This window comes from Leuresthes tenuis, unplaced genomic scaffold (genome assembly GCF_036924035.1).
Source record: "Leuresthes tenuis unplaced genomic scaffold, fLeuTen1.0.hap1 SCAF_5, whole genome shotgun sequence".
Classification (NCBI taxonomy): Eukaryota; Metazoa; Chordata; class Actinopteri; order Atheriniformes; family Atherinopsidae; genus Leuresthes; species Leuresthes tenuis.
The window spans coordinates 3,906,900-3,931,549 of NW_027325359.1; the positions used below are offsets into that span (position 1 = coordinate 3,906,900).

Consider the following 24,650-nt stretch of genomic DNA (forward strand, 5'->3'; position numbering starts at 1 on the left):
TCAATTTCAATTTTCAGATATTTATTGCACACCCACAAAATCATGTAGACCTACATGTACTGTACACGTTTTAGGCTGCCTCATATGAAGCTGTGTAAAGTCTTTATGCACAGAATAAACTAACAGGAGCACAAGAGGAATTTAGAAGCTTATGGCTGTTGTCTGGAAACAGGATGATGGGAGACACGAGCTGCTGTCATTCAGGCTACTCAAAGCAAGCATAGATAATAAATGGGTCATATTTCATCTGCCATCACGTCCATCTTCTGTTGAACTATGGAAGGTTTTGTAACGATGCAGCCTCGGTCAAAGTGCTCTAAGCCACATTAAACTACAGGTTTTATGTTTGAAAAAGAAAGAAAAGGGGAGACCGATATGGAAGATTTCATGGCTTTCAAAAACATGCATAACAGTATATTCATGTACGATGACAAATTGCATAGCCCCCGTAATGTTAAAAAAATACAATTATTATAAATCTTAATATTTATATTATCGATTTGGTACATAGCGGTTATTAAATTATACTTCAGTGATAGTAACATCAGCACGGGCCCTGTCCATCCTCTGGAGCTACAGAGGCAGCTAACAGCAGCTACTAACCACACTTCTCACATCCTGAGCTGGCCCATGAGGTTAGAAAGGGAGGTGACACTTTCTCTAAGTTTGGAGTCCTCTTCCTTTCCCAGTGATACTCCAGCCAGGCGTGTGGAACCGTTTGCGCCCATGATGCACGGCAGACTCAAGAACACCTCTGCAGCTATACCGCCCCAGCCCTGAGAAAGGAAAAAAAAAAGTGCAGGTGAATGCATAGCTTCATTTCTCAACCATTAAAATCTCTACAACTTGTACATCCGCTACTGTGCGTAGATCAAATTAAACCTGACGCAATATTCTATAAATCCATTGTTTGGATAATTAGACACTTGATAGAGCTACCTGAGCCAGTGTGGAGACGGAGTGAGTCTTATTTTTATCTGTTAAGACACTGTTTGTGATGTCAGCAATGGAGAGGCCCACGGACCACGATCGCTGGCCACGATTCTTCATGAGCTCAAATGCTCTGCAGGTACAATAATCAAAGAATTACACAAGCTTTACAATGTTAGGCAAAAGCAAAATATTCAGGCAGGATGCATGCTGGTTCACCTCCAACTGATTAAACTTTCCATTCGAGGTCAGGTTAGTTTGTCACAGTACCTGTCTAACAAGGGTTTGGTAGAACTGGACCTGGGGGCGATTTCTGGCATCGCACTGGAGCTCAGTCCAATGTTGCTGATCACAGCAACTGAAACAGAAACACTGGTAAGCTGATTCAAATGCAGCACTTAATGTCCCTCACAAGTCTTTCAAAATTAAACAAAACATACAAGATTAGCAGGTGCTGCAACAAAGCCACTTATGGTAATGCACTTCATAACAATTACAGGCAGACGAATAAAGGGATGAAAGCATCTGGATAATCTATAAAAGAACTGGAAATATTACATTAAACACATTGTTTTTGCTCACATTTGTTGTCTGAGAGTTCTCCTATGACCCACGCGGGTTTGTGAGTGTTCAGGTTGATGTCCAGAACGTGGCGAAGCCGCTCTGAGTCCAGGTTACATCCCGCTCCAATCACCCTCGTTGGAGGCAGGCCGCTCTGCCTCCAGGCCACATGTGCCATGATGTCCACTGGATTGGAACAAGACGGCAAACAGAGTTATAAAATCTACAAAAGATCACCCGGAAAGGGAGCACCGGTTACCGTTACCGACCTGGTTGTGACGCGATGAGCATAACGGCGTTGGGGCTGAGATGTGCCAGATTTGGGATGATTCCTCTGTACAAGTCGACATTAGTCTGAACTACGCTTACATACGGCTGCTCGCTGCTCCATGTGTTAGCTGTCACCACGACAACTCTGGAGCCTGCAGAGGCTGATAAATCTAACAGAGGAAAGACAAAATATCAGTTTATTCACTCTTGCATATATCTCTTAGCGAAAGGAGTTTTGAGCATCTTTATAAATCATGTACTAACTCGGTTTATCCGTAATGAATAAACTGGTCTGTCTCTTCCCTCATTAAGTACAGACTTCCTTAGTGCAGCGCCTAATACTGACATCTGCGCTCTCAGCCAAGACACCTCTGTGTGTTACTACATGATGATGCAGAAAGTGACATACCTTTAGAAACCTCAACCTTTGGCAGACTGAAAATTCCCAGATCTGTACTGCCGCCTTTGGTGGAGCTCTCGGCAACGTCAACGAAAACGAGTTTATCCACTTTACACTTGATGGAGCACACGGGAAAAAATAACTCATAAGTATGAGACGTTTACAGTCCAATTAAGACTGAAAATCTAATATTTCATCTAGATGTTCAAGTAAAAAGCCGGGTACCTTGGATAAAATGCTCATCACACAAGCCATGCCTAAATCCCCTCCCCCGATGACTGACACTTGGTTGGTCGGTTGATCATGATGCCTGACTCCACCTGAAAAGGACATGAGTTTATCTAAAAATGTCAGGAGCTTCTTCTGTTGATCAGCTGTAATAGATGGACATATATCAGGTGAAGCACCTTCATTGATTTTGAGATTAGACACAAAGGCCAGGAGCTCATGAGGGTCTTTGGCGTTCTCTGTGGCCTTTGCGGACAGAGGGGGATCCTCCTGAAACTTGGCGATCATCTCCGTCAGAAGAACCGAGACCGACGACTTGGGCTGTTGGAGCAAAAAAAAAAAAAGGCAAGAGTGAAAAACTTTGTTCAATCTAAATGTACACAGATGGGGTGAAAACCTCACGTGGTCCCAGTTGTGCAGGCCTGGCAGGTAAATCCGTCCTCTGGCATCAACGTGCTTCCCTTCCCTGATGACCATGTTCGAAGTGGGTGTCAAGAGACATATGGGAGGAGTGAAGGGGAAGGAGTCCATAAGCCAGAGCTGAATGGGGAAGTTGTAGGAGCGACCTTTGGACAGAGATGGTCCCATGAGTGCCTGCACTCACATATTTAAGGCAATGCTGGCCAATCAAACCCTTTCTGTAAGAGACCAAGTCAGACTTACCCTCATAATTCACAGGAAGGACACCATTTAACTTCAGGAGGTCTTTTTGGGTGCCATCACTGAATGCTGAAATGTCATAATGGGCGCCATCAGTATTTCTAAGAGAGATGTGAAAGTCTACAACAGATGAAATGTACACAAAAACTCACTGTATGTGCCTGTGGACGGCTTCATCCCGGCGTATTTTCGATGGATTTTCTGCAACTCCTCCACAGCCACATCACGAAACTTGTACTGATATGTGGGCAGAGGAAAAGAGAGAGTGATGAAAACGAGGGATTATCATGTCTGGTGCCACTGCTGTGCTTTCTTTGCAATGTGCTTCTGTCCATTGTCTTGTTGAGATGCAAAACGTTGTCTAGATCCAAACATTCTGGAAAAAGCCCTTCATTTTGGATTACTTTGAACTGGTCTGCTTCCATATCTTTCCATCTATTGTGGCCTGTCTTCCAGCCTCTGTTAAACATCCCCGCTGACTGACGCTGCCATCACCATATCTGAATTATATGAATTAGGTAGAGCTACGTGCTTTGGTTCGTTAGACAGACACTGTTGGTAACAGTGACCAAAGAGTTAAATCTTCTTTTCTTCAGATCAGACGACCTCTTGGTCTGAAAGTTGGCGGGTTGTCATGCCTTTCCATGAGGGATGGCTTCTGTTTGGCAACACCTGATTGGTGGACTGTTGCATTAATGGTTGTCGTTCTTCATAAAAGAACTCTGGATCCCATTCCTGGGGAACACAGAGTTCTTGGTTTCTTGTATGAGCGAGACCTTTTGTTGCACTTTCCTCAGTTTGACTTGGAAGTCTGCTGGTTTTTCAAGTCATTCTATTTTAGACCGATGGAGGCAGCTCGATACGTCAAACAATGTAAAAACTGTCTTGAATCCTTGGTCTGATATGTGCCTGTGCAATAATTCAGTTAGCCCAGATGGACTCGCAAGGATGAATAATTCTCTGATATGAATGGGTCAACACTGCCAACACTTTGCTGCTTTGTCATTAAGGAAAACTGTGTAAATTATGAGGAAAATAATGAAAGTCAACCCACTTCAAAACAAAAAGGAATTCATCTCTGAAAATATCTAGCAAACATATGAGCCTTGTTATGCGTGCCCATATGTACATGTTCTCTAACTTTCAGTATTGTCTCTCTACTGTAAGATCGGTGTGTTTAGACCCAAAATGCCACGGTTTAGGTAGTTGCTGTAATCTCTTCTACACAGTGATTTGTATTTTTTTTCCCCAGTTTTTATATCTCACCAAAAACACATACTGACAAGATAAATATCATTCATTTTTGATGATGCTGCTAACATGTTAGAGAGTTCAACAAAGCATTTATTCTTCATTCGTCGTTTTATTCACCTGCTTACACAGAGGAAATTGTTTTAGCTGATGGACACATTTGAGAGCAGAAAGTACAGGACAACACACCAAAGGTGACAACCAGGCAAGTCCAGACGTTTTGTGCTGCCTTTCTCAACCAGACCACTCGTTTTAATACATACTGATCATACTTCTATGTAATCAGAGTTTTCTCCTGACACCTAAGTGATAGAGCTGGTTCTGCCTGTTGGGTCGGGCTGCTTGTAGCTAACATGGATTAGCCTGCGGTGCTACCCGGTATCAATATATATATATTTTTTTTAAAGTCAAACTTAAAATAGTTTTCCAAGCTTTTGGTCTGTTAATTGACTGACCTTAGAGAGGATCCGCTGTGTTTCCTCTGAACCAAGGTCCATTTATTCAGATACAACAATAAGACAAAGGAAAAACACGTATTTTTCTATAAGTCTTGATGCTCCCGGCACTTGTCTTCGACTTCAGCTCTAAAAAACAAACTTCCGCAAACTTCCAAGTGTAGCCAAAGGGGTAGCTAGGCAAAGCTGATGTCATTAAACATTTCAAAGCCCTCCCATTTGTCCCCGCGCGTACGGCAAGCCGCGAGGGAGGAAAGTGTACGCGACAAGTGCCGCTTAGTTTTCCTCTGTGGAGATTTATGGAAATTAATGCTTTAAAAGCCAAATTAAAGCATTGTCCCTCTTAATCCACGACAAGGAAATATATAATTCTTTCAGAAAAAAACAAACAAAAACCCAAGCTGAGTAGATCTACTTGATAAATGAGGACAAACCGACATAAAACAAGTCATTAAATAAAACCCTTTATGCAATTATCTGTCAAATAATCTTAAAGGTAAACAGACAACATACCAAGAGTTAATGTTTTCTGCATATCTATAGGACTATATAATTACTAAAATGTTTGAAAAATATGCAAGAAGTTCTGCACAAAAATAACAAATTATCAACACTTTGTTGTATGTTACAGTTAGACTCAAGAAAGAAATTAAAGAAAAAAAAAATCACAGTCATCCATTTTTGTGTTTGTTACAGCTCAGCTCTTTACACACCGGGACAACTGTAAACCCAGTACTCGGAGGGGGAAATAAATAACATAGAAAAATTTTGAATTATATTCCGATGCCTGAATGACTTGTGCGTATTTAGTCTTTTTCAGGTTGCATTTTAATATAATTCTTCTTCTTGTCCAAACAAAGGGCTAAAAAGCAACATAGGCCAAGGTGGACACAGTCACTGGGCTTCACGTTTTACGATGGCAGACCGACTCTGAGAGTACCATCTTTCAGAGGACACAGATTTTTTTATTCATTGTAACAGGAATGGAGTTTCAGTTAATTTTTTTCCTTTTGGTTTTTTGCCTTTTCAGGTCCTCTTCCTCCCTTTTCTCCTCCTCCAGATCCTCCTGCACAGCCAGCCTTAAGCTAAAGTAGCAAAAGACGAGGAAAAAAGCCAAATATTACAGCTCTGGAAACAAAAAGTACAAACAGTATGAAGAGGTTGATTTTCAGCTCTTTACCTTCTAGTCTCCTCTTTCTGTACATCTTTCCAGCTGCTCTCCATGAATTTAAGTGCATAGTCGCTCTCGTCTTTGTATCTGAGGAAGTAAAAGCAAATATATTTATTTCCATCTGGTTTACTGTTTAGTAAAGCTACTTCCTTCGTAAACCAGAATATATCCAGGCAACACTTACTTGGTTCGATCATAGCCAAATATTTCCTTGATGTGCCTGGAAATTTCGTCTTGCTGTTCACCTCCATCATCAATAAAATCATCCATCTCAGAGTCATACTCTTCCTCCTCGTCCTCATATTTCCTTTTGTACGCAGATGTGATGGGTGGTAACATCATTCCTAGATAAAACAAAAAAAATCATTCAATGTCATGCATGGTTGGGATATTTTCTCCCTTCAGATCATAAGCACACATTGAAGTCTTACTGAGTCTTATCAAGTCGAAGCAAAAGTCAGCTTCACACCAGAAGGGTGAAGACACTGAAATGCTTCATCGATTTGGGTGAAAGAGAAAGACTGCTGCTGTGTGTGAGACGCAGTAAAGACGACAAAGAATGTCAAAGTGTTGCTGAAAGGCCTAATCCAGGTAACACCAAACAACAGGCTTAAACAACATGGATGCTGCTCTGGTCGATGTTTTATTCTTGCTCGTACTTCTGAAATCTGTTTGCAAAGTGCAATACTGAAATATCCAGGTCTTTGGCAGTGTCACTATCCTCTTTCTGTCTCTTACCTGGGGGTCTGTTCATGATAGGTCTCGGCGGCATTCCTGGTCTCGGCGGCATTCCTGGTCTGGGCCCCATCCCGGGTCTCTGCGGCATGCCTGGCCGCGGAGGGACTCCCGGCCTGGGTCCACCAAAATTCTTGGATGAAATGGTCTCCGACACCACAGTGCACTTGGGTCTTCCTGGTCCTGAGCCTAGGCTGCCAGTCGGCCGGCCCGGTACCAGTCCTCCACCACCAGGTCGACCTTGCATGGCTCCTGGAGGTCGGGACCCACCACGTCCAGGGTGGCCCTGAGGGCCACTCCCACCAGGCCTGGGCTGTGGCACACTCCCAGGTCTAGTATGGGGTGTACCTCCAAGCCTTCCCTGAGATTGGTTCCCTGCTTTAGGAGGACCACCCAAAGAAGGTCTCATCACTGAATTACCACTTGATTTTAGAGCAGAATTACTTCCAGGCCTTAGAGGTTCTCCCTTACTGGACCTCATGCCCCCGACTGTAGGTCCCTGCTTTAAAGAGCTACCCTGACTGGGTCTGGTCTGTTGAGAACTCCCGTGTTGAGACTTTTGACCTGATCCTGCTGTACTGGAAGGCCTGTTCCCTGGAATACCTGAAGTTCCTTTTTGAAGTAATGGCAAACTTTCTTTTCTGAAGCTAAGGTCACTTGAGGCATTTGATTTGTGGTTCGATGAGGGCCTGGGGCCCACCTGTTTGGCTGCAACCTGAGATGATGTGGCTTTTGATGGAACTTTATTATTTATGGCACCAGATTTGCTTGACAAGCTAATCTTGGATCTCTCTCTGTCACTTTGAGACACCTTTAGTCTATCCCTTTCTCTATCGCTAACAGAGGACTTGGATGAAGAAAGGCCTCTATCGCTTGGTTGGGACTTCTTTCCGGACCCACTGGGCAGACTTGGTTTCTCTGAGGAGTTCTTTTGCGGTCTGTAGTGCTTCTGTTCTTTCTCTTGAGAGCTTTTTCTTATTGAACTGGAGCTAGAATGAGGCTTGCCGTCCCTTTCTCTCTCTGTCCTCAGGTCTTTATTTTTGTCAAGTTTCTTAGCTTTGCGTTCCATCTCCAGTTCCCGGATCTCATCAGCGGTGCGGAGTCGATCTTCTTTTTTCACTGCCTTGGGTTTTAGGTCCACTGGTTCAAACTGCTTCTTCTCTGCCAACTTTAGTAAGTCAGCAAAGTTCAGGGGAGGTGGAGCAGGTTTTGGTGGCCCACTGGGTTTTTTATGAACCGATTTGACGCTCCCACTGCTCCCACCAACACCTGCAGTTCTTCCTGGTCTCACTGTCTCCAGCTCCTGCTCTGGCTCTGAATCTGTCTGCTCATACTCGTAGTTATCTTCGTCATCCAGTGGGTCAGAGTTATTCCTAAATTCTTCGTCCCCATAACTGTTTTGCTGCCCATCTAGTTTTGAGCCCCTTTTTTTAGGCACATCTACCACTGGGATGCCATTGTAGCCTTTGAAATTGTCTTTAGTTCTGGAGGCCATGGCTCGTGCTTTACGGTCCGACTTTAGCTCAACCCTCTTAGCTAATAACTGGTCCTTCTTTTTCTTCATTTGCAATTCTGAAAAAATAAATAAAAAGACAAACTTAATTTAGGACCAAATAAAGGACCTCTGTACAGTATGCATGGGCTTTAACAACTTAGATCCTCACTAAATGCCGTAGATACCTTTCTTTTTACATTCTACGTGTTGCTTCTTCAGAAGTGCCTGCACAGCAGCAGGATTTACACCTTTCGACCTGGGGTCCTTTTTGGGTGGTCCGGTTTGCAAACTGTATCTCCTCTGCTGAAAGAAAGACACGCATTAGACACAACACTGATTGCCGAGTATGGAACAGTTTCAACAGCTTTCAGTCACATGCTTTAATTATGGGGTTGTACAATGTAAATGATCATCACGATGATCTGAAGATCACCACTCAGAGGGTCTACTGCATGAAGCACATTTGTAAACGTCTTCAGAGATAAGTATACAGACTCACGAGGCAGAAAGTTTAGCAGCTAGCTACATTACCAGACCCTACTGACAGTCGGTATTTGTGGGGTAACATGGTTTCCCACAAGTACTCATTAGACTCAGTAGCGATGAGCAATTCAAGTGCGAGTGGCAGTCTTTAACCCACCTGTACATTGCCGACTCCCTGGTTTTGCGAGGCGATATCCAGTATATTGTCAAAGTCCATCATTTTGGCAGCAGATTATGAAAGATGTCTCTGTGACGCCAACCAAGCCAGGACAGCTGAGATTACTGTTCAGCTTTGAAGCGATATGAAAATCCAATTAGCTAAACAGCTTGAGAAAAAAAAATTGTCAAGCACGGCCTATGGGGAGAAAACGTGTGTAGTGAACTGTTAATGCTACTTTGCTTCGTAACTTAAAGATAGCATGTGCTAGCGAAGTTAGCTAACCTTACATTTGCTACCGTTAACGTCAGCTAACCGTGACGCCTGCTTCGACGAACTCTTCCCTTTTCACAGATAACACGTGAAACTAAGGCAAGGTCCATCTAAGTGAGTGTCTGGTCGAATGCTACTTCGATAAAATAACAAAACAATCAACCATTATCAACGCCGGGTGTCGGTAAAGACGAGCACTGGGAAATAATGAAAAATTAAAGGTCCAAAGAGGAATGTATGGAAGTGAGATAATGCACACATACGTACTTCCGTCTTTGTGTGCGCTCAGACCGGTGCGCAGTCGCGTGGTCGCCTGTAAATTCATCAATGGGGAGAGCGGATGGGGTCTATCTTGACCTTAACTGTAGGCTTTGGGGGATAGATCTCTAACTTTGACGAACAAAAGACAGTGTCGGGAAGTTCCAATGATGATATGATGTTTTTTATATGGAAAATTACCATATGTAAGAAATAAAACGTATTTAATTCTGTGACAATTTCTATCATATGCAAAAACGACCGAATGCTGAAGGCTTCAAACTGAGCCCAATCCACTTTCCAAACCGTGTCCATGTTTTATGTGACACGTGGGCACACGGTTTCCTTACGCAATGTCCGCTGTAAAACTCCGCCACCATGAGGCACACCACATGATGTCGCTATTTATTCGATTTAGTAGAATATTGAAGATATGTGACGTGATACTTTTTTGACTTTGCAGAATACTTTAGAAATGTGATGAGATATGTAACGATCGAAGGCTTTTGTTTGCGTGTGTAATTTTACATTAGACCTACACATGAACTGTTATGGTATAAAAAGTAAGGTCTCCCCGTTGAGGAACTATTTTCTGGAGATATTTTAAATTTAGTACCCTCGAGGAAATGTCTGCACAGTAATTTAGTATTTTGGCAAAAAGCTGAATATTGTGGGTCTATCTTGCCAAAAAGCAGTGGAAGAAAGAGCTGTTTCTACACCTTTTCGATGATAAGTCTGAGTCACTTAGCTTGAGTATTTCTTTTTTCGTGCGTCTTTCGTGCAACCTTTGTGGCATCTGAGATCTCTTAAAAGCAAGAATATGAGCATTTTAGATGTCTATGAGTTGTTTGCTATTAAATAATTAGTCTCCTGTCTTTAAACTTCCCTTCAGTAGATTTATTTTTATTATTATTATTTCAATAAATGACAAGTGGTGATCAAGGGGAAGTAGCAGATTTGTCAGTCAGATGAGTCTTTTTTATCTTCGCTCTCCCATTAATCAATTGATCAATTTGTACATGAAACTGTGAGTTGCTCAAACCACTAATACAACAGTAGCAAGATGCTCACACATTCATACTTTAGTATTAGTAATCTAATGTTCCCATATACCAGACAGAAGGAACAAACCAATTATTTAATACTTACATTTGCATTTTGTTGCTGTACCTTTATTTGCAATATTTGTCTGTGCCTGTTTGCTTACATAAAGACTTATTTTCTTCTCTGCCATACAGGCCTATAATTAGTTAATTTGCAAGTTGCACGTTCATTAGAGTTACATTTAAATATATTATTGCGGCATTTGCATAGCTAGCTGAAGTGTTAGAATTTTAAATATGTTATTTTTTTATGTCAGAAATTTTAAGATGTCTTGAAACAGGAATCTTATTAGGTCACAATTAAGCTACACAGTTCAATGTAAGCAATGTAAGTTTGAATAATGATACTGAATGATGAAAATACTGATTGTATGGGAAGCTGCAGGTAGTATGTGTCTGTTGTTCATGTAGCATTGAAGTTATATGCTGGATTTTGAAAAAGTCAAGTAAATAATACAATAGGATGAGAAATCCCCGAATAGTTTCGATGTAGTTTATTTTAAACACAGCAACATTCAGTACAGTTCTGGCCCTTTGTATAAAATTCAAACCCCTGACCCAATCCAGCCTATCAACACTAGATAGTCTCGCGAAACAGATAAAGAGCTCTGTCCATCACACCGAGGAGCTCCATTTAAGAAAAAAAGTAAATAAAGGCCATCTGCTTCGATATGTAAACAGCACCCGAACTCCTCCTATCAAGGCGTCCCTGACGTGTTGTCCCGCCCCTTTATGACCATCCTCTACTTCTATTGGTCAAATCCGAAGGCCTGCCCATGTTACGCTTCTTCTGTTGCCTCCTACTGGACATTGGACCGCCCACCGGATCGAGGACAAAAACAATCGGCATCCCTCTGACAGTTCAACACAAACAACAGGATTCACGCGAATTATACCATCTACCATTTCAATCGGTCAGCACCAAGGGAGAAATGGTTTCTCCGGTAACAGTGGTGAGTATTCGCGTACAACCGGCGTTTGAAACAAACAGGGTGGTGGTGGTGGGGGGACCAGTAAAAACAATAGCGCTAGTTGGCTAGTTACAAGATAACTACACGTCCGAAGACAACATCTTATATGTTTTTCCTAATATCATGTCCATTATCGATTACGTGGAGTTACATATTCACCCTTTATTTCCGTTATAATTCAAAGCTTGTCATACTTTGTCTCGGAAGGCCAGCGCATGCTCTCCGTGAGATGATAAATGAGACTGTTACCGCAGAGAAACTGCTCCGCCAGGTACTTTTAGGCATCTGAAATATTGTTTTAATACCTTGATATTTTATCGTTGACACCTGTACGTACAGGAGACACAATGCAGGAACTTTTCTATTCAGTGTAGCCGTCTCCTTGCCATTTTTTTCAACGACTGTTCAACCTTTTCCTTCTCCAAACTTCACGCACATAGAGACGTTCCCATAGATTTCAGATTTCAGATCAGCCCCCGGTCAAAAGCAAGCCATCATGTGACGAGATTTTCTATTTTATTTTTTTTTTTCTTCTCTCTCCTTAACCCTTTGAATGGCGCATGCGCACTAGCAGTGTTCAACTCAGCCTTTTCTCTCATCTCTTTTGCTATCGCTGAGTTTGATATTGACTATTACTTGGCCTGTACATTAGCTTCATGACCACCTAATCGGGATATTCTCCATTCCTGACAAAAAAAACGACTAATTCAACAGCGCACCCTCACTTTGAAAGAGTCACTCCGAAATGTTACCCCATCTACAGGACCTTTCAGGAACAGATGGGTCGGTCTGCAGTAAATTGTGTGAGAGAGCCTGTGAGAGAGGCCTGTGTGGAGGAATGTTTGCCATATAGACTAGTTGCCTGAGTGATAAGGATGCTGCCCAGGTCCTTGGTTTGCCTGACTAATGTTAAAACAGGACCCCAGGGCTCCAGTGAAGTGGGATGAGTGGGAAGTAGAGGCATCTGCTGCCAAAAACCCAATAGCACGTTTTTAGATAGTGTTATTTCACACTTGTGTCATTTATAGAAATCAGGTGTAAGCAAGCAGTAACCTTTCCTTTTTTGAATATATGTTTTCATTATTTCTAAACACACTGCCTGTCGATTGAGTCGAGGTTCGCTGCACGGCTCTTCATATTTAAAAGTGTTTAGTAATGATTTAGAATAATCATGATCAGGATGCGCATGTCTTTTCACTACCTATCTCTGTTTCCCAGGTAAAACATTCAGTGAAAAGTGATTATTACTCTACCAAAGGCTGTGGTAACTCTGTTTTCTTACGAACATAAGAGGATTTTGAATGTTAAGCTCTCTTTTTATTCGTGACTCTAAACTAGGTCTTAATAAACACAGCCATGCTCAGTACCATCTGGTGAACCAACTGCTGTCTTTTTTTAAGGGAATATCTCGGCTTTTATCTTTCACGCTGCTTTCCCCCATCCTCAAGTGTTTTAACTGAACTGAACATGATCCATTCAGTTTGATGTTTCTCTAGGTTTTTATTGAAGTGTGGGGAAGTGCTGTGTGCAGTATTGTGCTGTCTGTCTGCGAATGACCTCAAGTCATCCTTGGATTAAAGCAGCTGTAAGATGGATGGAAAAAAAGAGTTGTGTGATGCTGCATAGAAAAAACGTTATCATATGACCAAAATGCCTGCCAGAGACAGTTTCTCTCTACCAAATTGAGTACACAAGAATATACAGGTCCTTAAATGTTTCCATGTATCGTGTTTCAGACACACACCGAGTATAGGAGCCAGAGTGGTTGAATAGATGTGATCCTGAATGGATGTTATTTAGTGCTTTAACGCAGCTGGTTTGTGTTTGCAGCTAAAAGTTAACTGTTCCCTCCTGGACTGTAGCTCCAAGCTAAGACCCAAAGGGGCTGCTGACAGTTTGACCACTTATAAAGACATGAATAAGTTAGCACCGTTCATTTGCTGTTTTTCTAAATATGGATCTGTGTTACTTACAAACTGCACTGATTTGTTGTCCAAAGAGCTGAAGAAGTTCATCATCCTCCCTAAAAATAACAGAAAGAGGACCATTTTGCTGTTCACTCCAGCAAATTTCTTAATGTGGTAACTGTGTAGTTAATGATTAACTGTATTATTGTTTAACAGGGGACTGAGGCAGGTGTTGACAGCCAGTCTGCTGTATGTGAGCACATTTGCAAACAGCTTTTATTTATAATGTGATTTGCCTCTCAAATAGAGGCATGATATGTTCTTATTTGTGTCCTTATGTTTTCCACTCTGATGGCAGCCGCTGTCACATAAGACTAATAGCCATCACTAATGTCCCTGTCCCCCGCTGTGTCCCTGCAGACAGGCCGATGCCTCGATGATTGGGAACAGAGTAGGATACAAGTGAGACTTGACCTTTTACGGTGCTGCGTGACCAACTCCACAATCTGAAAGTATAACTATTACAATCACTTTAAAGCAGTTTAGGATTTACACCAAGAAACTATGCCTTCTTGAGAGATTAATTTGCTGCAACCACATTTTAATTTCTTAAAATATAACAGCTGTAACTATAGGTGTTAGCACAAACGGTTACAGTACGAGGCAGATGTTATCACGCAGTAATTTAGCTGAAAGTCCTGAAGCAAGCTACTGCAAGTACACCTCTCTCTCTCTTTCACCTGAATCCTTTTAAAAAAAAAATTTTCTTTATTGTGCCGAGAGGATGAAATTATACAAACAACAGTGGAAATCAAGACAGAGGAGAATGGTCCAAACATAGCATGAATAAGACCAAAGGTTATGGGAAGTGCTTGCTTCCTCCCACGTTCCTTCCCGCTTCTGCATGTGCCTTGTGTTTTTTCACAAAGACTGGTCAAACTCACCTTCGCTACCAGACTAAATATTTTCACTGAACACTACTAAATAATATCTAGCCCCTGTTTGTGCAGTAATGATACTTGGACTCGATCTTGATCTGCTTCATTGCAGAGTAAATATGTTGTGTTCTTATGTCCTGTGCTTGAATAGCTGCTACAGGATGATAAACACAGTCATGGTATTGGTTAGACTGGGACTGCTGCCAGTGTTGTCTCCTCTGCCTGGGACCCATGTGGCCCTAATGGGAAGATAGACTCACCATGGACTCCCATGCACTCAATGGCAAAGTGCATGATGGAGAGAAGAGGACAGAGAGTTTCCATTACACACCTAGCTTTAGTTTAGCCTCAGTGAAGAATCCTCTCATACTGCTTGCACATATCTTTAATCTTAAATTAATTTTTGAGCTTAATGCTTAAGGTTCTTCTGTCCATGCAGATCACAACATACATAAGAGTGGCTTAGTTATCCCAATACTTATTTTTTATGGTAATCAGAAGCTTTAAAAGAAAAATAAAGTGTGATATTCAAATCAAAATGTGTTATTCTGACTCAGAACATCGGCCAAACCTACACTGGATGATCATTTGAGTGATTGTGAAGTCACACAAAACAACAAGGCGTCTCAACCACAGCCATTCCAAAGTCATTCGGACCTTTGTATACTCTACAATCAGAACTTAATCACATAGAGATGATGGAGCCACTGTAGTTTGGTTTTGGTCAGGAGTCTTGGCAGCAGAATGTTGAATATGTTTTGGCTTTTTGGTAGACATCTTTAGATAAATGCTTAGAGGTGCATTCTGAAAAGTTCTCAGGGAAATATGTGAAATAATTTGTCATTTTGCTGACCAGTAATAGCAAAAGTTCTTTCTTCTTCTTTATTTTGTCTGAACATGGATGTGACCAAGTGTTAACTTGTGTCTCAGATCCTTGTTGTTTCCCAGCTGGCAGTTATATCAGGTAAACTTTGGTAGGTATTAGGTGGCTTAAATACTGTACTCCATTCAGTATACTGTAATTTGGTACTCTTTTTTTTTTATTGAGCAATTGTGCAATAGGAGCCTGTCTCCCCTCCCCTCCTCCAGGAGAGTGAACTGTATGACCTGGAGTAACCCCTCATTCTCTTTCACAGTCTGCTCTTCTTGCTCTTCTACTCTTAAATCCATCTTTCATCTGAATGCTGGTAAACACATGTCACACATTGTCATTTGCCTCATTTTGCTCACTACAATGTGTGTGGAGAGGAATGCTAAACCCTCACTGGAGATTTTGGAGGTGAAATCAACATCTGTTGACCTGTCTTTTCTAACACCTCCCACTGCACTTTTACCCCTTCTTCCTCCTCTGTTTTCTGTCTCACTTCCATCACATCTCCTCCACTGATCTCAGCTCTAGTGAACTCTGACTTAATTTCTTTCCCTCCCAGCACAACCTTTCTCCTTTTGTACATTTGCTGTTTCCCAAGACCTTCTGGCTTGAAAATGATGCCCGAACCATTGGTGGGTTGAGACTCTTTAGGTGTGACCACGCTGGGCTTCGTCTATTTGGACAGAAAAAAATATGCCTGGTAGCGCAGTAGGACATGAGAACTTTAGCCTAAATAAGCTACAGGAACTTCACAGGAACTTTACTTGGGAAGAGGAGGAAAAAGAAAAACAAGAAGTCACTTGAGTCAAGAAGCAAAAAGATAAGAAGGGAACGGGGAGCAGCAGAGTTAGAGGATTGTGCATTTCCTCTCCTCCTTGCTGCTTCAACAGAATTCTGTTTCAGTCATGAGACATGTGCATGTCAGATAGTGATGCATTAATGACCAAACAAACCAAGCCTGAAGGTTGTTCCAGTCATAACAAAAATTTGTGGTTGATGTTTCCTATTCTGATTTTTTTTTAAAAAGGGAGATTCTGTCCCCCAGACACAGAGAGCCTACTGTTGTAACAGGGTGATTTATTTTCTACACAATATGTGTTATTGGATCTGGTTTAAAACAGACAGACACTAGCATCACACTTTTCTGACTCACCTAATGCAGGTACAATTGGCGATGACTCAGCTGATAGCGTAACTGTTTGATCTGCTTCCAGGTGAAGAGTGAAGGCCCTAAACTGGTGCCATTCTTCAAGGCGACCTGTGTATACTTTGTCCTGTGGCTGCCCACCTCCAGCCCGTCCTGGTTCAGCGCCCTTATCAAATGCCTGCCCATCTTCTGCCTGTGGGTCTTTTTACTGGCTCATGGCTTCAGCTTCCTTGGTGCTCACTCCAGTGCACGCAAGATCTTGGCTGGCCTCATCTTTTCAGCTCTGGGTGATGCCTTTCTCATCTGGCAGGAGCAGGGCTACTTCGTCCATGGTGAGGAGACACTTAACAACTTGTACTGATACGTTCTCATTTCAGCATTTTAAAACAGGGAAACTGCTGTTGGTGACTTTGCATAATTGTGTCGATGCAATGCTATATCACCAAAAAGACGGTTGAAGAAGGAGGAAAAATTAAGTAGACAGTTTCAAATTAACCTTCCACATCAGACAAGCAGGCAGGATTATAATGACATGGCAAAGGGGTTTCAGGAATAATGATTTGTGATTAAGAAAGAGCTGTCAACAGGAATTGTGGAGGTTGAGGTTTTAAAGATCAATAACACCCTCCAAGAAATTGTTCACAGGATTGCGAGACAGTAAATCAAAACCCTGACTTACTCAAAAAGACCTCTTGGAAGATTTAACAGATTGTGGAGATGCGGTGCACCGCTCCACACCTGCACAAATATGACCTTCATTATTGTCATCAGAGGAAAACCTTTCTTTTAGCTTTGGAACAAAATTCAGTGTCTGAAGTTTGCAAATAAACATTTAAAAAAAGCCTGGTACGTTTTTGGAAACAAGTGTTGTGGACGGGTCAATTTAACATAGAACTTTTTGGCCAAATGAGCCATATATGTTGTTATATAAAAGGGTGTTAATGAAACTCCTGCTGTTAAGCAGAGGGGGTGGATCAATCACGCTTTAGGCTTGTATTAAAGCCAGTGACACGTGGACATTCCATTTGTAGAGGGAAGAATCAAACTCTGGAAGCAAAATTCACACCATCTCGAAAAAGATGACATCAGAAATAGGATAGCTTCTCAAAAACCACAATTAATTTTCAGGTCTCTTGGAGTCCCCTAGCCCAAATATTCTCTGGAATTTGTGTAGCCCATAGATCACAAGAGCAAGTAGAAGCTTTTTTTCTGTGAGAATGGGTAATACTGTGATATTTGCTAAAGAGGATATTACTAAGTAGTGACCATGAGTGATATTTGCTATGAACCTGTTAAAATGAAACTAACAAGTAATCCTGCAAAAATATTAAAGAAGTATTTCATCTTTAACTTTATCCCTTTTGGAATCCTGGTAATCTTTTTCAGCTTGTTTAGATGCCACTGTAGACAGCACACTCGTGCTTGTCATTCCACTGACATTTAAATCACACATTTGCTGTCCTACAGGCCTTCTGATGTTCGCCATTACCCACATCCTTTATTCATCTGCCTTTGGTATGAAGCCCATAAATGTGCGTGCAGGCCTAGTTATCACTGCTGTGTCCTCCCTGAGTTACATCTTGCTCTACCCCTACCTGTCCGGCCCCTTCACCTACCTGGTGGCCGTCTACATCGCTCTGATCGGCTTCATGGGATGGAGGGCCATCGCTGGCTTGCAGCTTGCCAACGACCTGTGGACCTGGACCAAGCTGTCTGCCTGCCTGGGCGCGGTGCTCTTCATGGTCTCTGACCTCACCATCGCTGTCAACAAGTTCTGCTTCCCTGTGCCCCATTCGCGGGCCATCATCATGGCCACCTACTACGCCGCCCAGATGCTCATAGCGCTGTCGGCCGTTGAGTGCCAAGATGTGGAGGTGTCCAGGAAGAGAACATGAGGTAAATCAGTTACCAATGTGCTAGAGGCTGGGGAGGTGGCTCCAACTCCAGCCCTGTGTGATCACGGACACGTCTCACTGCCAGGTCCCCAAGCCCCAGGCTTCATCTCAGTATGGCACTCACACACCATTGTTACCATGGCGATTGATCCACTACATTACCCTACTATCCCACTAGTATGGTAGACGAGGCTTTAGCCTCTCCTGACAGCAGTCACGCCTGCCTCCTTAAACCTAGAAAGGCCGTCTCTCACAGTCACTATAGAGACAAGTGTAGAAATATTAACCTGCTATATGAAAAGTATTAATTTACTTTAACTGTTTCAGTTCAAGGGGAGCTTGCCACTGGGTACCTTCACAGAGTGTGTAGAGGAGAGCAGTGTGTATGCGTGTGTGTGTGTGCATTTATGTGATTACCACTCTTACCTCGCTTTCCTCACACTCCCCTCACACACAGTCGCCACACTGACTCCCAGCACAGAATTCTAGTTCAAGTGGTCCAATAACACAATTTAACGATTATATTGATATTTTTTGTGTTGTTGTGTTTTGTTGCCAGCAACCTTGTTGAAAAGGGACTTTTTTTTCCTTTTAACCACTCTGTTTGGTGATTTTCTCCCTTACTCTGTGTTTCCCTGCATGAAGGGTGCTATTCTTAAAGTCAGGAGCAAATCCACATCTGTTTTGTTGTCTGAAGTCCCCTCCATTTCATTCGCGACCGCGCTGCCTTTGTCCACTCCACTTTTTACCCTCCTGCCCATCTTTTTTTGTCATGAATTGAATATCTTTTTCCTATTCGGATGTCCTTGAATAACTACAGAATAAGAATGGCATCTAAAAGTAAGCGGTGAAAAAGCAGGGAGCGAAAGTTCTGCGACTTTAAAAAAGCTGTGACTATTGTAGCTTTACTAATTGAATGCTTATGTTAGGAGGCAAAGAGGCTGTTTCCGGAAGCCTGATCTTTCCTTTTGAGATCTTATTGACATTGCTGTCAATGTTCTGCTGACACATAGAGATCACAGCACACTACTGCACACATTGCACCTTGCTGTTGTACCAGTGTACCTGTGTCTCCTTTTGGTGTGAAGTCTGCCAGGAATTTGTTTTGCCTGTGGACAGTTTTCTAAGAAACATAGGCGCAAATGCCAGCATACACACATACAGCCCCCCCCCCCCCCCCCCCCCCCCCCCCCCCCCCACACACACACACACATACACACACAACACCTACAGCTCCTGCTGATTTAGTTATTAGGGAAAGTTCATGGGGATCTTATTGCTGGACTAGATCAACAGACCCATGCTGTCTGTAAGCATGTTATGAAAACTGAAAAGAAAGGGAGGGCTATGTTGTTTTTTTTTTATCGAGTGTGTGTGTGTGTGTGTGTACTGCACACGCATTCACTCGCTCACAACAGCATGCAAACAAATATGGTCACAATTGCAATCACATATTGCAACAACAGGGCAGCCTGGCCAAAAGAAAAAAGGAAGACAAGAGGAGTGGTTGTCATGTTAGGGGACAGTTATCCCATGATTCCCAATAATTCCCTCTCACAGGACACTTCATCAGCTTTAATCCTCTAAAATCCATCGCAGCTAATCCCCGACAGGTCAGCCGATAGCCTGCCTTTCATATTTCAGATAGCTCCTCTTCATTCTCTCCTTTAATTTGTTTCACCTTCTGCATATGTTCATTTTTAAACAAAGTGTCTCACTGAACACACAAGACTCTTACTGGAAGTCGGCGGTCTACATTAATGCACGTGTTTGAATTTGTTTGCACGTGGAGAGTTTATTGCCTTTGCCGTAACTGTTGGGTGGGCATCTGTGTGTGCATTTGTGACAAGTCAAGACAAGTGTGTCAAACACACTTCTGGATAGTTTTTAATGTACTCTCACAGGACTCTTAAAACATGTCATCACACCCATCACGTCTTTAGAGTCACAACTTTGTTACATAATCCAAATACACTGCCAGCTTAAGTTAGTTTGGCCTGGGCACATTCATTCTGTGGGATATCTTGACTTGATCATTTAAACTGTTGGACATGCTTCCTCTCAACATGTTTTTCAGTGGCATTATACTGTATTTGATAATACCAAATGATTATATTAAGAAAAGAAAACCAGCGTTAACAGAAAAATATATGAGGAATTTAAAGTATTAATTAAAGCACATGAATAGATACTGTTCATTTCAGAGACACCCATATATCATATATGGCTGGATGCATATCGACACAGCTAACACATGCAAGACAAAAAAGGTATTTTATGAAAACTTCTGCTAGGTTTATGGGACACTGCAAAAACACTTTACTTTTAAGTATTTTCACTGAATCATTGAATTGAATCATTTTTGCAAGTTGTTCCAAGTCTCACTGATTCTTTATTTTTCATTGGATCAGGAACTCGCGAAGACTATAGAATCAACATTTTCCTGCTCAGATTCAACATTTGGCTGCAAGAATCTGAAAAAAAACTATAGGTTATAGTGATTCAAGATCTTTGGGTCTTTTATTTGTCTGATTACTGTTGAACACCCAACGTCAGGTTCTTGAGCGGCAGATTATCCTCAGGGTTTTTTTTTGTGAATGTCAGATACTAAATTTAACCCAATCCAGTGTCGATTTGAAATTATAAAAGATATTATACAACAGAACTTCAGGATTTTATAACTCATTAGTTATCACATGATTTCTTTCAGGAGTATACTTGGTGGAAACACGGTGGGGCGGGAGGTGAGGAAAGTTGGCATGAAATGACCCGTATGCATGCTGTTTATGAAACAAACAGACACGGGAAATTACCGCTCCTTATTCTGGGTCATTGACCCGTAGAATTGTCTGAAACACGAATAGAAACACACACACATCAAAATGTGTTTTATGTATCACGTCAGCCATCGTGACAGATCTGCAGGCAGACCATGGTGTTGACACCCTCAAGTTTTTCAGACATCAGCACCACTTTGCTTTGACCAAGAAAGACACTGAGCCCAAGCAGCTATTCTTAACCACATAGTTCCTCAAACTCCTTTCGCCCTGTCAGTACGATATTTCTGCTTTCCCAGTCAGAAGTGTTTCATCACGCCTGCTGTGTGACCACTTGTATTCAGTTCCATGTTTTAATTTGTCCTCAGAGCAGAGCACGGTCTGATCACGATAAATATAGGTCTTTGTGCTGAAATCCATCCACAAAAGTGTGAAGGAAAGACGCACCTTTGTCTGTGAAGATAGATAACGCAACTGACTCTATGTGCAGCGACTAGTAAAACCACGAGGGGATGATGATATTTAGTCAAACAGTCTTGCTCATCTGTACTTCGTGGGCAGTTTATGTAAGCACTACTTTCTTTTTGCTGTGCCAGAAAAAGCCTCCTGATTTTGTCTCCTTCAGTTTCAGTGGTTCCACACCAGACACTCAGAAGTATTTAAAGATACTTTTCGGCCTGTCCACGCTCAGAAAAATATATCCTTTAAAAGTAATGTATTCTGAGAGTCTCGGCACAGGTAACCACAGCTTGAAGCTTTAACTGAGAACTGGACTCATTTGATGGAGTGGACGTTGTCAGCATTAGATGCCCCTCGTGCATCAAACAATGTTTTGTTTGGCAGTTGACAGAACTCCCCTCCCCCATTAATTTGGTCTTCCATTTCGTAAGGAACCTATTGTTGAACCATGTTGTGGCTGGATTTGGGTTAGCAGGTGAAATATGACACAAAGGGGAAGATTCTCTTTCCATCCAGCAGGTTAGCTATCATCCTGTCTCCCCACAGACGGCGGGCCAGCAGGCGCATCACTTTACCTCAGTCTGTCAACAGCCCTGTTGTTCCTAGCTTTGTGTAAGCAGACAAAAGGGAACCTGGGAGAGTTTTGAGAGGCCAGATTGGGTTTTGGTCTCTGCAGTGCAAAACGAGCTGGAACCAGTAGCTGTTATAGTACAACGGGGCCTGTGGTTTCACTCGGTCCTCTGAATAACTTGGCACTTTCCTTTGATTTTATTTCTTTTAGGTCCTTTTACTTGTGATCTTTGAATTGACACCTTTGCTGTTAATGCGCTGTGCTCATGATCATCAGTGGGTGACATTCAAAACTTAGAGCTGGAAAGTTTTTATGTCTTCACTCTTACATGACAGATGGGCTGAAGATCCTCCTGTCAACACTTAACCACTATACACCCAGGTGTTTTATTACAGCGAATGACAGTCCTCCAATATCAGTATGAGCTTAAGGGAAGTATGTAAAGTTACCAACTTCTCTTTGTATTTGATGTCAACCTAATGTGTGCAGCACTTTTCTATACCCAGAATAAGGTCAGTCAGTCTCTTTTAATCTCATGCTTAAAACAAAGTATTGTTGTGTACTGTATCCTCTGAGTATATGTTTTCCTTTTTTTTTCTTTTTTATCTTGAAGTGAAAATAAAAGATGCTGTTTTGAAAGTAACAACTCTGTATGTGAGAATCACTATTTTTCTTAAAGAGGGATTCATTCATTTTGATGTATTATGAACCTTAATGTCTAAATCTTACATAAAAGTGTTATTTTTTTCTTTCATTTTCAGAACGGAGAACTCCAAAATGTTATTTTAAGCTTTCATGTGTGGGATAAGCCAAGTTTATTTCACACATAACTTAAGTGTTGTATTCAAAGGGCCATTACAATGAATCGTTTGACCTGCTTTCATGAGATTTTGTTTCTTTTTTTTTTTTTAGATAATTTACTTTACCTTATTGTCCTTGATTTTCACGTTTAGTTTTATTTCTTCCGTGACTATAGAGATGAAATAGTTTCTTTGCTGTAGTGAAATTGCTATGAATGTGAATATCTAATGGAGAAATAAATGCAATCGCAATGCAACTTCAACATAATGTTGTTTGTCCTTTCTTGTTTCCTAGAATCAAAGGTACTGCATTCAAAATGTCAGCTGATATTTATAACTCTTTGGTGTTTCGTGTTTCAATAGAAGCTGCTGGTCCTCTGCAGCTAAAGTGCCATGATGGCAGAAAGGGCTGGAGGACAACAGAGGCCTCTATTCTACTAACTGCTGTGCTGTATTGCCCTGCTGAGGTGGAAATTTGCTTTCAACCACCTTTAACCCTTACAGCGAGGCTCCCCCTCTTCTCTTTCGATCTCATGTTCTGCTTTTGTTGTCCTCAAATGTGGCTCTTTCAAGTGCAGGTGAAGTCTGTGACACTTAGTGACACTTCGTCAGAAACAATGAAATCCAATAGTGTGGTCGTAGTGTGGTCCAAAAGTGACATGAGTTTGCAAACGAAATTTAAAAGCTTTACAGGAATCTCACTTCTGAACGATACAGCTCCATTTAAAGTCATACTGCCATGTCCAAAATCGTCATGGAAAATTCCCTGGAGTTTGCAAGCATCTAGTTCCCTCAGCCCACAAGTCTGTGGTTTTTGTCAAATACTTTGATTGACTATTCAGAGTTTCACCCAAACTACTTCCATTTCATTGTGCCTTAGAGAAGCGGAAGGTACTGGTCTGTTGGCGCTTAATTGATTTGAACTTGGCAACTTGACACTGCCTGTCCTCTGGTGGGTCCATAGAAATGTAGTCGTAGGAGCCAGGAACAGTGACGTCAGGATGAAGAGGGATTATAACCTCTCTCTCAGTTTGGCAGCTCTTTACCAGACCACACTCACTCCAGAGTGGCAGCAGGGCAAAGCCTTTTAAAAAGGCTGTCAGACATATTTAACTTGAGCGAGTATCAGACAGTTTGTTTTTGTTTCTACTCACTGGATTTGAAATTAATGACTCACAGAGTGGTTATGGTTCATAGCATCAACCGAAGTCTACCTTCAACCCGCACTGGATGATCAGTGCTGAACAACAATCCTAAACATGAAAGCACAGCAGTCAGTGACTTTTCCAAAGGTCATCCACTTGATGTGCCAAGTCGATCACCTGACCTCAATCCAGATGGTCGCGTGAATTACTTACCGAGACCAAACTGATTGGAAAACCATTAAAAAAAAGAAGTGAAAATGGATGCGGTGCACACTTTGCAAAGCATGAGCAGAGACAGAGCGTCAATCATCATCATCATCATCTCTGAGATTTTAAAAGATTTGCAACCAGATATCGAATACATTCATATTTACTTGAGCTATATGAGCTAGCTTTAAATAAAACAATTGCAGTCCTAACCTTGGTGGTTATGTTAATGCTAATACTCAAATATAATGATTTGTTGGATCACAGAGAAATTACAAAAAAAGTGTCACTGGCCCGATTGTCATTCACTGCAGAGCAGCAGGTAAAGCTGTGGCTGTGAAAGGAGAATAAGCAATGCTGCGAATGAACAATGCTGTAAATTCAAACACACAGATTCACAAGGTCAAGTGGAGAGTCACAAAGTAGATGAGAACTTCGAGCATAATTCGAGGATGTGCCACTGTCACAGAGAGGGATTTTTTGCTTTAATCTTACAATAAGACTCTGTGATATTGGATATAGCCATTAACCA

The 24,650-nt window shown here is 41.8% G+C and overlaps 3 protein-coding genes across 4 annotated transcripts; 1 reads left to right on the plus strand and 2 right to left on the minus strand.

Annotated features, from left to right (window-relative positions):
* Positions 1-10: 10 nt before the first annotated feature.
* Positions 11-4,905, minus strand: uevld (UEV and lactate/malate dehyrogenase domains). 2 transcript variants are annotated; one of them, XM_072385519.1, is made up of 12 exons: positions 4,756-4,902; positions 3,202-3,286; positions 3,053-3,118; positions 2,792-2,955; positions 2,569-2,710; positions 2,387-2,481; positions 2,171-2,276; positions 1,761-1,931; positions 1,513-1,677; positions 1,201-1,288; positions 940-1,063; positions 11-776 (listed from the first exon to the last, which is right to left on the minus strand). In XM_072385519.1, the coding sequence occupies exons 1-12, from the start codon at positions 4,795-4,797 to the stop codon at positions 612-614; spliced, it is 1,413 nt and encodes a 470-aa protein (XP_072241620.1). In that variant the 5' UTR covers positions 4,798-4,902; the 3' UTR covers positions 11-611. The 2 variants fall into 2 exon arrangements, with proteins under 2 accessions (XP_072241620.1, XP_072241619.1); XM_072385518.1 differs by having other exon boundaries at positions 2,387-2,710; positions 4,756-4,905.
* Positions 4,906-5,206: 301 nt separating this feature from the next.
* On the minus strand, positions 5,207-9,319 carry spty2d1 (SPT2 chromatin protein domain containing 1). The gene is made up of 6 exons (XM_072385514.1): positions 8,797-9,319; positions 8,342-8,456; positions 6,665-8,233; positions 6,111-6,270; positions 5,936-6,013; positions 5,207-5,840 (listed from the first exon to the last, which is right to left on the minus strand). Exons 1-6 carry the CDS (start codon positions 8,857-8,859, stop codon positions 5,747-5,749), a joined length of 2,079 nt encoding a protein of 692 aa, XP_072241615.1. The 5' UTR covers positions 8,860-9,319; the 3' UTR covers positions 5,207-5,746.
* Positions 9,320-11,248: 1,929 nt separating this feature from the next.
* Positions 11,249-23,034, plus strand: tmem86a (transmembrane protein 86A). Its single transcript, XM_072385494.1, has 3 exons — positions 11,249-11,383; positions 16,332-16,596; positions 17,732-23,034. Exons 1-3 carry the CDS (start codon positions 11,363-11,365, stop codon positions 18,157-18,159), a joined length of 714 nt encoding a protein of 237 aa, XP_072241595.1. The 5' UTR covers positions 11,249-11,362; the 3' UTR covers positions 18,160-23,034.
* The last annotated feature ends 1,616 nt before the right edge of the window (positions 23,035-24,650 follow it).